Below are 14,227 nucleotides of genomic sequence, written 5' to 3'. Positions count from 1 at the left end.
TCATGGAGGAGAAGGCATTTGGGCTTGGAGCGGTAGGTAAGCATTAGGCATAGGGTGATGGTGGGGCGGGGACCGTGAGGGCATTCCAGGCAGAGGGAACGATATGGGCGAAGGCCCAGAGGTGATGGAGGGCAGGGCACACGTGGGCTGCACTCTGCCTGCAGTGGAGGCCGTTTAAACGACAGTCGGGAGACATGTTTAGAAAACATGATGGGACCAGGCCATGGAAGGACATGAGAAAGTTTTGCTTTTATTCAGGGGGACTGTTGAGGGTTTTCTGAGTAGGGCTACGAGTCCCACCTGTACTCCAAGGGGTGGCAGGCTCACCCCAGAGGGTGGCTTGGACAGGGCCAGGCCTGGGTAGATGACCAGGCAGGTGGCTGATCTCATCCAAGGCCTCTTTATTTAGAAAGCTGAGGCAGGAAGCCCCCGCCGAAGCCCACTTCTCCCAGGGCACGCAGCCGCAGAGTGTGGACTATGCCCGGTGGGTAGAGTGTGTGGCTCAGTCCATTGCCTGCGGCACGTGTGTGGCATGTCTTCCTGCTCACTAAGTAGCAGGTGATGGTGGAGCGGTGGGTCATGGGATGGATCCACTTAAGAATGCAAAGCGTCTGAGATGCTTGTGGTGCTCTCCATTTCCGGAACGTCGTGTGGTTGCGTTTACAGAGCACACGGCTGTCTTGGGGCTCACTTAGTCCTCACCAGTTATTCTAGCTCTTCGGGTGAGGAGGCATGCTGAGGAGACAAGTTCAGAGAGGTTAGGCTACCTGCAAAGGGCACACAGCTAGTAAGTGGCCGAGCCAGGATGAGCCTAGGGCTGTGTGCTCCTCTGCTGCTTGCTGGGCGGGGGACCGGAACCCACCTTGGGCCCTGCTTCACCCCTTTTCCCCTCAGAGAAAATGAGAAGAGGAAGTCCAGATGCACACTTGGCTTTCTGCCCATGCCCCGGTCCCGCCCTCTCCCTCTCTCTGGTTCGGGCAGAGCTGTCTGCGGTGCTGGATGTTATCTCATGGAATGTCAGAGCTGGGGGTGCCTCTGAGGCCAGCCTCTCCTTTCACAAGGGAGACACGGGCTTAGAAGAGAAAGTGACCAGCCCAGAGTCACGCAGCAAGCCAAGGGGCACAGTGCTGGCCCATTAGTGTCATCTCAGCTCACCTTTTGGGCATTTTCGGCATGTGCTTTTTTTTGTCTTTTATTTTTCTGATTGACACATTCCCGGCACTCAGGTGGTAGGACTTCGAACAAGAGATTTACTGTAAACTTTATGTGTGCCTGTCTCTGGTTTTATGCCTGGAGTTAGGTACACACCTTCACTTTGCCGAGAATGTCACCCCACCCCAGCCTCGTGCCCAGAGGGCAAGGTGTGGCCCAGATCTCTCGCTTCCTCCTGGCCCGGGGCAGAGGTGGATTTGTTGGAGGAGCCCAGGTGGAAGGTGCCCAGGACCCTCTGCCGAGCTCCTGTTGGCACGGCAGGCCGGGTAGCCTCTCAGCTGGCCCGTCTCTCTGATGCTCCCTCCATCAAAGGGCAAGGACTCCTGTTCCCCAGGAGGTCGGCCATACCTGCACACCACATGGGCCTTCAGGGTCATGACCCCGCCTCTGTTCCCTGGAGTCCTGCCTTGGCCCCTTCGCCCAGGGCAGGGCCCACCTCTCCCAACCGTTTCCCTTGTTCCTGGGCTCACTTTACCGTCTTCCTCAGCCTTCCCACAGCTCTGGGAACTGGAGCTTATGGGCCACTGTTTAACTCTCCCCCCTCACCTGTGTCAGCTGCATCTCCCCATCAAGGCGGTGATGGCTTCAGGGGCAGGGACCACGTGGGCCCGCCCCCAGTGTGGTGCTGAGCGTGGAATCTGTGGCTAATATGGGAACACCGGTCCAGGTGACCCGGCGGGGGGGGCTTTAGCCAGGAGAGGAGCTCCGGACAAGTGCACTCTTCGTCCCCACGAGCACTGTTTTTGTTCTGTTTGCAGGATGCAACCTGAAGATCTTCAACAACCAGGAGTTTGCTGCCCTCCTGGCTCAGTCTGTCAACCAGGGCTTCGAGGCCGTGTACCAGCTGACCCGGATGTGCACCATCCGCATGAGCTTCGTCAAGGGCTGGGGAGCCGAGTACAGGTCGGGGTTGGGGCGCCTGTCCCCGGGATGCGGGGACTGCAGGTGGCTCAGAACACAGAGCAAGGGCTCCCCAGAGATGAGCTAGGCTGGCCCTTTCCCCATAGAGCAGAGGGACCAGGGATCCGAGCGGGGCCAAGTCCCATTAGACGAGAGCTGAGCAGGGCTCGCCCAGTGCTTCAGTGTCTCAGGACCTGGGAGCATTCCATCCTCACCACAACCCTGGGTGGGGACGCCGGCATTGTCCCCGTTGTACGGATGAGGGAACGAAGGCCCAGGGAGGGAAAGCGACTTGCCTGAAGTTGCATCATTTGTGGAAAAGCTGAGCCTAGGACTGTGTCCTCTTGGCGTCTTCCTCCTTGTTCGTTTTGGGCAGATGGTTTTAGGACGACCCTCTCCGGGGAGTTAAGTCTTCATCTCACTGTTCCTTCTCTCCTCTGTGGCTCCACCTCTGACCCGGGGACCCTGAGGATCTAGGATATTAAAACTGAGAAGCAGGGAAGGGAGAGGAGGAGATTTGGGTAGTCAAAGGAACAAAATTTACTTACTCAGAAATGATTTTTTCAGAATTTCACATACTGGTTTAAACATGGCACTAGTCAGGGGTGTCCCTGGTTTGCTCTGTCGAATCTCTCGGGCCACTCTGCTGTGGGCTTAGAGAAGCTCTTTCCTTCCACACCTGGACAGGAGTTTCCCCTAGAGGCAGGTCTGTGTGCCCAGCCCCGACTCTGGGGCAGACACAGAGGTGCCCACACGTCAGCTGGAGCCAGCGCCTTGCAAGTTACTCTCCCCTTCTCTCCATTTTTCCAGATGTTTGGAATCCATTTTGTTTTGCAGTCATTCTGCACCCAGGCCAAACCCATTTCAGTATTGGCTCTGGGCCACCATTTATAATGAAATCCAGATGAGCATGACTTATGGAAAGTCAGATTCTCATTAGAGGATTTCGGTCCATAAAATCCTCCTCTTTCATTTACCGTACTCTAGCTGCTGTTCTCCGTGTCTGCCCCCCAGTGCCAGGGAACACAGCACCTTGGTCTCTGGGGTCTCTCTCAAACTGAGATGAATGACCAGTTGAGCTATCCGAGTGGTCAGCCGTCGGGGAACTTACAACCCAGTTATAATGGCCTGAGATTAGCCCAGGCCCAAAGGCCCAGCCTGAGGGACATTTTAGCTCACCTTTTGGCCTTGGCTGAATCATTTAGGGAGCAAGAGTTGAAAGGTTAGAAAATTAATCTTGTTTTTAGTTGGGGAAAGGGAAATATTTAAAGATGGACCCAGTGGAAAAGAGCCAGAGGGAGGTCCATTTGTTCCTGTTAGCACTCAGACTGCAGTCCAGAGGGCTACATTCAGGCACCCAGGTCAGGCAGGCACGCCAGGGCCGAGTCTGCAAGCCCATTTCTAATCCTCCACTCGGGAGAAGCGCAGGCCAAGCAAGGAGGGTGGTGACCTCGGGCCAGCGGCTCTTGACCTGGCGCGGCACTGCAGTCCTCCAGCTTCAAGTGCTTGGGAAGAGGCCCCTGCTGGCAGAAGCCTTTCCCTGGGGGCACTGTGTCACCGTGCAGGACATGCTGCCAGCAACCCAGTCCTGTGCAGCCCACCACGTCACTGCCACCCGGCAGCACCGCAGAGCAACCGAACTGGTGGTGCGGCCCCTTCCCAGAACAGTCTCGCCCTCCTCCTGCCTCCTGGGCCAAGGAGAGTAAGGTTTCACCCCTTCCTGTGAGGTGGCTGAAAGCAGGGCCCAGGCCTCTCACCTCCAGCTGGCACCAGCGCCTCCGGCCTTAGCAGATAGCCTTTGCTCAGTGGAGGCCTTTGGGAGCTTGCCTACAAGCTGCGTCATCAACCAGCTCGAATTTAGACAAGTGCTTTGGGGAAAAGAAACGTGTGGTGTGCCTTGGTTTTTTCCAGTAATTGTTCCATGGCTCACTCTGCTCGTAAGATTTTCCAAAATAAGGCCATAGATGGGAATTGTATCAGCACATTGGGGACCGACAGCATGTGGACTCTGTCGGCGCTTTGTAAGAAACACCCCTCAATCAGGCAGACGCACGTCATCGCGGCCTGCTGGGGGTGGGTAGGGGCTGAAGGCAGGGGAGCTGTAGGTGCCCTCTTAGGACAGGGGGACCAGAGAGACCTCTGCTCTGGCTGAGGTTCTCCATCAGGAGCCCATCAAGGCAACCGAGGGGCCTCTGGGGTACCCTGGAATTTGCCTTACATGTTTCTCTTTAAGGGGGCCACCTCCTTCCCTGCTGCAGGAGAACCTGATTTACTCAAAGCCCTTCCTGCTTGGAGTTTGGCCCGGCAGTTTCAGCAAGTTAGTGGCACCTCCTCCAGGACAGGGTCTAGCAAGGCAGTCCGTATCTCTGGCTCTGGGAAGAAGCCTGTCACCAAAGCAGGAAAAGGCATTCTGACATGTATGTGTGTGCTTCTGGACATTCTTAACATCCCCCAACCCACCCCTTTCCCAATGTCTTGCAGGAGACAGACCGTGACCAGCACCCCCTGCTGGATCGAGCTGCACCTGAATGGGCCTTTGCAGTGGCTTGACAAGGTCCTCACCCAGATGGGCTCCCCAAGCATCCGCTGCTCCAGTGTGTCTTAGAGACATGGGGTGTGAAGGGGGAGGGCGGGGAGGGTGGGCTTGGGGAAAATGGCCATGTAGGAGGTGGAGAAATCAGAACTCAAATCACTGTTGTCAAAGAAGAAGAGATTTTTCTCCCTCAACCAAAGTGGCACCAGCCTGTTTTACAGAACATGAAAGCAAACCCAGAGATGGATTTTTATGAACAGCTGTGTCTGCTGAACACATTTGCCCTTTGGCCCTGGTGTGAAGGGCAAGAAATGGCTTCTGCTCTGGTGGCTTGAGCAAACAGGTAGTATTTTACCACCTGCCCCCTCCCCCAGCCCCCTTTTCTTTTAATGACAGCAAACTGAGATGTCACTGCCCAACAGGAAACGGCCCTGTGGTCAGGACTGAGCGCAGAATTCGCCTTGGGCGCTCTAGAGGCAGGGAGAAGCCGGCAGGCCAGGGGTATGAGCGCACCTCGGGCCCAGCCCTCCTCTTCCAGTGAGCATTCCTGAAGCCCAGCAGCGGCACACCTTGCACCCTGGGGGCTGAATTGACTTGGGGTGGGGAGGGGTCTTGTCTGTCTCCACCCCTCGGGGAGCATACTGATTGGTGTGAGCGAGTGTGTCCAGAACCGAGCACACAGGGACCGGTGGGAAAAGGTGGTGACACCTCTTCTTTAAAAACACTCTTAAAGTTGTCTGCATTTTCAGCAGTTGGAAGGATCTGTTGAGGCTCAGCACGTAGGAAATCTATAGTTTGTAGCATCACGTTAATCTCAAAGAGATCTGAATTATGTGACGTGTTCCCGCGAAGCAGGAGGCAGTTGTCCGTGATGGTGTTCAGGCTGAGGCAGCACCACCACGGTGTGTGGGTCTCCGGTCACCTGTAAGAGCTCACTCCGCTGTCTCACGCATTCGGCTATACTGGCTGATGTAGTCAGTTGCGTTAATTAAATGAACTTTATCGTATGCTCTTTTAAACCTTTGTTTTATATTTAAAAAAAAACCAAACCCTGGGTTGGCACGTTGATTGGGAAACCAGAGGGGGACCCAGCAACTTCTCCCCCAAAGTTAAGCTTTTCCAGGTTTTGTTGAGAAGACACCTGCCAGCACTTTTGGAAGCTGAAATTAACAGAAGCAAATTCACCAGGAGGGAAAGATCTCTCAGGCCAACACAAAAGCAAATGAAAGGGCTATTAAAACTTTTTTTTACACCTTTGAAAATTGCAGGTTTGGTGCAAAGAGGTCTGTCATCTTTCCCCTGGGATATGAGATTATCTAGCTCACAGTAGAGGATCATCAGTGACAACTCTAGCAGTTATAATGTGTAATAAGTACTGCTCCCAGTGGCAATTAGTGAGAAAACTACTATAAGTTATTTCAACTGGAAAAAAAAAAAGAGCCCTCTTCTACTGGCCTTTTGCAGAATACAGCAGACGGAATTGCCACTTGCAATTGGTACTTTATACTTTGCTGCTGTTTTTGTATGAAATGACTTATCCCATATTTTTGCATGGATTTCTACCAGGAAAAATAGAGGGATTTCCTATGGAAGTCCTGTCTTAATTGCAGGTGAAGGGAAGAAAGTGTACACTTTTGGCAGGTATAAACCTCAAATGTGATGACATTTCTGATGCTATGTGGAGATGTTGGGGGCTTCCTGGGTGCCTCACTTGCAGGATCCTAGGCCTCTGAAGCTCCAGCCCTGAAGTTTCCAGGTAGGAGGGCTGCTTGCCAAGCCTCCAGAGGACACAGGAAGAGACGAGTACCTTGCCAGACCTGGACTGGTTTTCGCGCAGGACTGTTGACACAGAGTCGGAGACAGTGTGTAGTCCCTCACTCCACCTGAGGGGGCCAGATACTGCAAGTCTGAAGTTCGTGCCTGGTATGAAATGATGGTGGACTGCTTCTTTTAGATACAGGAAATCATCTGAATCTCCTGGATGTGTGTTCCTGCTCCCGGTCAGGTCTGAGACTCATGGTATGACTTCTTATTCCATTTTGGCCTCGGCTGAAGCCATCGTGGTGCCCCCTCTAAAAGCCATGGGGAGCAGTCTCTGAGGGCCCGCGTTCTCCACCTGCTATCGTGATCTCCTATGAGGGCTTCCTACGGCGCACAGCTGTCCCCCAGGTACTTGGGAACTGGCTTCAGGTACAGCCCAATTTGGGTGATCTTGTTGGTCACATCTGGCTGCATTTGGATGGTGTCTTAGAACCCTCAGTGCTCAAAGCTAAAGGCTACTTCTAGGAGGCATGAAGTTTTAATTTTGTGTTTTTCCAAAAGCTACTTACTTGGCCCTTTTTCTTTAGAGACTAGACTGCTGGAGGAGGATGAGTGAGTGAGGAAAAAGTGGGGAAGCCCACCTTCAGCACCACTGAAAAGAAATTTGGTTGTACCCAGAAGTTAGGCTCTGGTTTCATTCCCACCATAGAGGCTGTGTAGGTGGCTTTGAGGCACGTGTAATATTAGTGTCCTTCAAGTCATAAAAATAGTTTTAAAAGCCTATTGCCTGAAGGCATTTATACATTGAAAAACTTAAAGGACAGCTGAAAGGGGCAGCAGGAAATCAGGGCGGTTCTGGGGGGTGACGGTAGCTGCTGGAGACCCTTTTCAGTGCCGTTGTTCCCCTGCCCCGGGCTCCCTGCCAGGCCACCTTCACCTTGCGGCTTGTGCTGACGCTGACCTGAGAGTAGCTCTAGCGCGGGGCCCTAGATCCTGGCCTCAGCACCTCCCTCAGGAGCCAACTTGTATTCCCTTTCCTCTCCTCCCACTCCCTCCCCCCTCCTAACTTTATTTAGTACTTGGAGCCTTCCAGCGCAAGTAGGTAGCCGCCCCAGCGGTTCGGGTTACAGGCCTGTGCTGGCCAGTCTTCTCTGCTGGCCACCTTCCTGGCAGGCTGCAGATCTGACATTCTGAGACAAGCCCAGAGTCAGGAGCGGGGACTTGGACTCTTAGGAAGAACAGACATGAGGGCAAGGCTGCTGGCAGACTTTTCCATTGTCCTTATGTTGTCTGTGCTGTATTTTTTTATTTACCATGGTGATTATTTTTTTAAATCATTGTTAATGTATTGGAATGAGCTGTAGCACGTATCTTGTGCTTAGTTTGTTTTTCTCCATCTCCCTCTGGCTTCCTAGAGTTTGGACGTATTCCAGGGCTAAATGCTTTTACTCACACCGCAGAAAAAGGCTTTCTTTAAGTAACGTGTGCATGTCATGCATGTATGTGAGTAGCCTGGGGAGACGGTAGATCTCTGATTTCATTCTCAGCCCCAAGCTGCCATTTCTGAGGCTCCGTGAGGGTCTCTGCGGGGCGAGAGCTCACATTAGGCCACTCTCTGTAGTCCTTAAAAGAAGGGAGGGACGGGAATCTGCAGACTGCTCAGGGGACTGTTTACCAAGGGGGTTACCAGTAGCAAGAGAGGGCATGAGTTTGGTTCTGGGCCCTGTGTCTTACTGTGTGAGTAAGTGGCAGAGTTGGGAGTTTTTCCCAAAGCTACATCTTTGCTAGAAGAAAACCTCAACACAGCTAAGTTGTACCATTTTTCTTCGTGTGGCATAGATGTTCCCTTCTAGAACCCCTTCAAGTAACAGTCTTGCAGGAGTATCAGCCACTCCGCAAGTGGGTGGGAAATTAGAAAAATGTATGGATCAAAAATGAAGATGAGGCATCTCTGATGGAAGAGTGGGGAAATGACTTGCTCTACAGGCAACCTTTCAGAAACACAGCTATCATCACATGCAAAAACTCGTGTATTGTATAAACTGGATTGAGAAATTCAAGTGATCCTGTAATTTTTTTTTTTAATGCTAAAGTAATGTACACTCGAGCATTCTGGTGTTTTTATATTTATGTAATAATTTCTTAAAACCATTCAAGACAGATAACTATTTAATTTTTTGAAGAAAGTTGGGAAAGGCTCTCCTCCCAAGGACAGTGGCTGGGAAGAGAGGGGGCACAGCCAGTTCCAAACGCTGGTAGATGGTGCAGTGGCTTTTGGGCTCAGCACCTGGAACGACCGACCCAGGCTGGCTCCCCACGTGGCAGCATGTGATACAGGCAGCTCGGAGTCGAATACAGGCCCTTACGTGGGGGGCCTCTGAACCAAGCCCCTCTCCCTTTCTAGGGGCGAGAACTGTACAGAGGGATGGAGCCATCCCTCATTCACCCTCAGTGCTGCTGTTGCAACTAGGCTGGACTCCTGTTTGGGTGTGCGTTTGGGTGGGGAAAAAGAACGCAGAGGATGTTGATTACCGTCCCTTCTCAGCCAGCCTGACCTTTTAATACCTTTGTAAAAAGCATGTATGTATTTATAGTGTTTTAGATTTTTCTAACTTTTATCTTAAAAGAGCAGAGCACCTGTTTAAGCATTGTACCCCTATTGTTAAAGAACTGTGCCCTCTCTCTCCTTCTCTCTCCCCTGTAAGTGCCCTTCTAATAAACTTTTCATTGAAAAGCTGCTGGGCCAGAAGCTCGCTCTCATTCTCGCTGCCACGTCTGGGTGCAGAGGAGAGGTTAAAGGGCCCCGGGGGCTTCAGAGAAAAGTGTCTCCAAGCCCAAGTGCACTTTGACCAAGGATGTGCCAGGTCCCGTTCTGCCACAGCCCCGCTGCCCTCATTCACTCACCGAGGGCAACACGCAGTGCCAGCCAGTCCTGCAGGGATAGCGGGAGCCTCCGGGTCAGGCACGTGAAGGTGTCAAGTCTCCCAGTTGGCACATCTCCCAGCACTGCACAGGTCCCAGCGACGCTGTCTCTGCGTTGTTACTTCGCGTTCGTTTCCCTTGTATTTGAGAGCCTTTGGCAAGTGAGTGGATGCCACCGGATTAATCTTGCCACAGGCAATGGAGGTAGGTTTCAGGTTCCGAAAGAAGTAGGTTTCCACACTCTCCAGCTCACATGACTTAGCTCCTGTGAAAATCCATTTTAAATTCCAAATGCCCAAGGAGAAAGAGACTTCAAAATTGTTTTCCGTGGCTGAATCTTACACTGACCCCAGCTGATATGGATTAAGAAACAGGATGATGATTAAAATGAATAAACAATTTGGGGGAGGTGGAAGGGGGCTGGAGTAATTCTCTAGCTGGGCCACTTCTACAGCAGCCTTCCCTCCCAGGACCTCACCAGAGTCCACACATGCTGTACCAGGAGGGAGGCAGATTTCCCAGGAATGGCACCCACGTGCCTATAGGTTTGGCCTCCATGAACTACATCAAATCCCTACCTTCGTTGTTATTTGGCCAGTTCTAGCCTCCCGCCCCTAAACGACTTTCCCCAAGGTTTTATCTAGTCCATCTCTCGGCAAATGACTCTCACATCCCTACCTCTAAACGAACCTGTTCCTTGAGCGCCACAACTTTAAATTCCAGCTGCCTGTGAAACGTGATCCAAAACAACACCCCCAAACTGAATCATCTTCCGCCTTGCCCAAGTGAGCTCCCTTTCCTGACTCTCTGTGTTTATCGGGAGCCCCCCTGCCGCCCCATCTTCTCCAAGTCCTCAGCAGCTCCATGCTTTTCTTTTCCTTGCTCCCCCCCCACCTCCCACCTCTGCAGCTGCCCCCGTTGATCCAGCCTCCCTTTTGGAAAGGCCCTGAATGTCTGCTCTCTTTTTCTCAGGCCTGCACCTCCCCCTTCCATGGGGGTATCCCCAGAACAGTGTATGTACTCTTGACGTTCCTCCCTGAGACAGCTCATCTACCTGTGTGATTTCAAGCCACGTAAATGCTAAGGACTCCCAAATCAGTATTTCTAGCCCAGACATCAATCCCCAGCTTCAGACTTATATCCAGCAGCCTGCTGGCTACTGGTACGTGGAGGTGCCACAAGTACCTCAAAACTCAGTTGAAAAACCGGAAGTCATCCTTGCCCTTACTGAACCATCGCCCTCTCCTGGCCTTCAGCCCCGCTTTATCACAATCCTTTCCCCAGCCCATGGCCACGAAGTCACAGTCGTCCACCACTCCCTCACGCCCCACATCCGACCAGCCCTGTCCCTCCACTCTCGGCCCTGTACTCCAGGCCCTCTGTCACCTGGACAACTGCATGGCCTCCTAACCACTCTCCAAGCCTTCAGCCTGCTTTCCCATAAATGCACCATCCACACTGCCCCCAGTGACCTCCCTGACCTTAGACGGCCCCAGAGTCCACAGCACAAATTCTAAGGCCTTCAACATGGGCCACGTGACCCTTACCACCTGGCCCCTGTCCAGCTCTCACAGCTCGCTGCCTCGCCCCTGCCACCCAGTGTCGTGTTAAGCACAGTTCCTCATGTATCACACCAGTCTACATCCTGTTTCTCCCGCCCCACCTGACACCACCAATTCACCAGGCTAACCTTCCCTAATGCTCTGAGACTCACTTCAGAAAGGAAGCCTTTTGTGAATCTTCCTTGAGACTTCCTTGAGAGCAGGGTCTATATCTTATTCTTGTATCCTCAGCTGCTTTTGGCCACCACATACTTTTGCTGAATTCAGTGAATGAATTGGTGCCTGTATCTAGTAGATTCTACCTTAGCAATGTCTTTTCCATCCATTTTCATTGTGCTGTCCTATACAAGTCCTTATATATGGTTGAAGGAATACCACCAAAATAAAGTTCCTGATTACCTTTTATCACAGCTATTCCAATATTCTAATTTGTCTCCCTCTAGTCCAGGGATGGCAAGTACAGGGCAAAATTACCGCCTTTCACTAGTTCTCTGTCCATGCAAAAACTACTCACCACAGTGCTGGGTCCATTCTCAGCTTCAGAATCCTTCTCAACACAGCTCTCCAGGCAGACTGGTAATCAGTTGGTGTTGGCTAGTCCTGCTGCCAGATTTTCCTGGAATTAATTACAGTTACATGTCTTCTGCTCGAAACCCGCTGGCTCCTTGATTACCTCCCGAGTAGGCACAAAGCGGAATTCCAAGGTTCTCAGCATCACTGCATCCTTATCTACCACCATTTCTCTAGCTGTACTGGGGTTTCCCCAACATAACCCCTTGCTTTCTTATCTCCATACCTTTGTTCATGCCATAGCTTCCACTAAGAATTTTGCAGCCTTCACCCACGTATCTGCCCAAATTCTTACCCCAAAACGCTCAAGTCAAGTATCACTTCCTCAAAGTCAATGGGTCTCAAAGTGTGGTCTCTGGTCAGCAGCATCCGTATCACCTGGAAAGTTAGACACCCACATTCTCAGGCCCCACCCCAGACCTCCTGAATCAGAAATCCTGGGGTGGGGCCCTCCAGGTGATTCTGACATGGGCTCACGATTGAGAACCACTGCTCCAAGATGCACATCATGCTCTTCCCAACCCACTCGGCTCTCTCCTTCCACAGCAATTAAGGCTGGACACAGCACTCTTCACATCCTGCCCAGCATTCGAGCTTTTGTAGCCTCACTTTGCTCGCCCCCTTCTCCCACCTGAGTTGGACAATGAGCTGCTAGGGAACCCGCATCCTTACCCAAGTCTGCAGGCTCGGCCACGGCCAGCACAGTGTGTCACCAAGAAGGGTCCCAGCCAGTGCTGGCTGCACTGAGTCCTCGTTTCAGCTCTCACCAGCATAAAGGAACAGGTTGCAGTTGCTCGTCTTTAGCTTCAAGTCTGAGGCCTTCTAACACCATTAATGACTTCCTGAGATTTCCTGGAACAACAGGATTGATGCAGACAATGTCCTTGGGCTTCAAAGGAACAGACTCTTCTCTCCTAAATTACGCTGCTGTTTCCATAAAGTTCCTACCCCAGGCCTCCCTCAGCCTACATTTTGTAGCACTAAAGCCACCTGGCCGGTAAGAGAAAAGGGAGAGGCAGTGGTTGGTCACATGCTTCACAGGAGAGAACCCGGGAGGCTTTCTGTGACCCATTTATGCCTCGCAGATTTATAGCTGTGAGGATCAAGTATTTGAGCCTATCAACATACACACAGATAAAAAAGGATTTTAGAGGAAAAAGAATTTTTTCTTCCCAAACCTGTGTTCTAAAGATGCAGTTAGTTATAACCATTAGGTCCAGGTTTTGAATCAATACGTTTCCAACGGGGAACAAAGTAGAACAGCACATCATTTAGCTCTGGACCAGGGCTCAGTGGTGTTCCAACAAAAGATCACGCCGTTGCTATTACCTCTTCTCAATTCTTCATTCTGCAAATCAAAGAAACACCTCAGGATCGAGAAAGATACTTCCTATACTAGAGGAACTGTAACACACACTTAACTCTGAATAAAGACACCTACATTAAGAGCAAGGCTGGTGATGTTAATAACAGGCATAGGTAATGCCCAAAATATAAAACTTAGAAAACATCTAAGACCCTTTTCTGTAAGAGCTTATATGCCAAAGGGGCAAGGATGAATCACTAAACTAAATCCCAAGTGGAATCTAAATCAAAACTAGAACTTCGCCCTGTACTGTCAGCATGATGCTTTTAGGAACATACAAATTATGGGCAAGTAATAATTGTTAGGGTGTTGTTTTAAAATCTTGTAGTAAGGGGGTACACTTGACCTGATTTTTCACACTTTCTCTGCCTACAGTTCTCTATGAGATGGGTATTTAATGATAGAATGCTATAGCTAAACTGCCTTGCCTATTTTAAAGTTTTTTGGGTCGGGGGTGAAAGGCAACTCTTAACTCATCCAGCATTCTTGGTCTCCATCAGTCAGAACGTTCAATGAATCAAACCTCTGACCACACTGGACACATGTTGGCTAAATTTAGCTTTGTATCAGCAAACACTCCAGCTCAGAATAGTTCAGGGAGCTCTCATCTTACCCTTAGACAGTGATTCTTCAAAGACTGTTTCTCCACGGCAGGCCAAGGCAGGGCAAGGGGCACTCCACGTGCTCTCTCGATGGCCATTGTCAAGAGACTGACCCAAGGTTAAGGGAATCTGACAGGCCACGGCAAAAATGTTTATCCTCACCTCTCCATGGTGGGAACACGAAGTTAGCAATAGATCACATTTCCTTTGTTATAAGTAGTTTGCAGTAATGGCTTGACATGCTCTATAGTCCTTGAACCACATCCCATATTACTCAGTCATCTAAGTCTAGCGTCCCTGAATCTCCAGCTTCTCTGAATTAGATGTGGCCAAGTTCTATAAATAGAGAGCAAGCAAACTGGTTCTGTCAATCTTCTCATATTCTGGCAGGATAACGTATCTTAAAATTATAAAAATATCTATGTCTTCATCACTCTAAAATTATTACATAACATATGATTTTCTCAGGGAAATAAAAAGTTTATTCTTGTCTCTCCCTACCTCCCAACACTCATGGACCTTAAAACTTTAGGATCATGTTCATCAAAACTATTGAATGCAAGTCCAAACCAGCTTTAAGTGCCCACTATGTGCCAGACACCATGTTACACAAATAGAAAAATGGTTAAGGAAAAAAAAAAGCCGAGGTTCTTGTTTTAAATCCCAGATGTACAGTCCATAATAACTTATGGTGGCATGTACATAGGTCACTTTAGATAGAACGCAATTTTTATTACACTATTAGCTCATGATCACTCTTCTTAAAATGGGCCTTTAGTAGATACCACTGGACACTTTA

At 50.6% G+C, this 14,227-nt stretch overlaps 1 protein-coding gene and 1 long non-coding RNA gene across 3 annotated transcripts in view; one reads left to right on the top strand and one right to left on the bottom strand.

Moving 5' to 3' along the window:
- Positions 1–9,155, top strand: part of SMAD3 (SMAD family member 3) — a 119,310-nt gene extending 110,155 nt beyond the window's left edge. For both annotated transcript variants that reach the window (XM_061180153.1, XM_061180152.1), the window contains 2 exons: positions 1,971–2,115; positions 4,594–9,155. In XM_061180153.1, the coding sequence (XP_061036136.1) occupies positions 1,971–2,115; positions 4,594–4,717 (269 nt within the window). In that variant the 3' untranslated portion in view covers positions 4,718–9,155. The remainder of the gene's footprint in view (positions 1–1,970; positions 2,116–4,593) is intronic.
- Positions 32–14,029, bottom strand: LOC133084089 (uncharacterized). Its single transcript, XR_009699373.1, has 8 exons — positions 13,440–14,029; positions 12,639–12,808; positions 12,133–12,312; positions 11,756–11,838; positions 11,405–11,506; positions 9,311–9,593; positions 1,759–2,599; positions 32–735 (listed from the first exon to the last, which is right to left on the bottom strand). It is a non-coding gene; the product is annotated as an uncharacterized LOC133084089 (long non-coding RNA).
- Positions 14,030–14,227: the final 198 nt, after the last annotated feature.

This window comes from Eubalaena glacialis, chromosome 2 (assembly GCF_028564815.1).
Source record: "Eubalaena glacialis isolate mEubGla1 chromosome 2, mEubGla1.1.hap2.+ XY, whole genome shotgun sequence".
In the NCBI taxonomy this organism is placed as follows: Eukaryota; Metazoa; Chordata; class Mammalia; order Artiodactyla; family Balaenidae; genus Eubalaena; species Eubalaena glacialis.
Note: the sequence above shows the minus strand (reverse complement) of the source record. Positions and strands in the feature narration are given on the sequence as shown.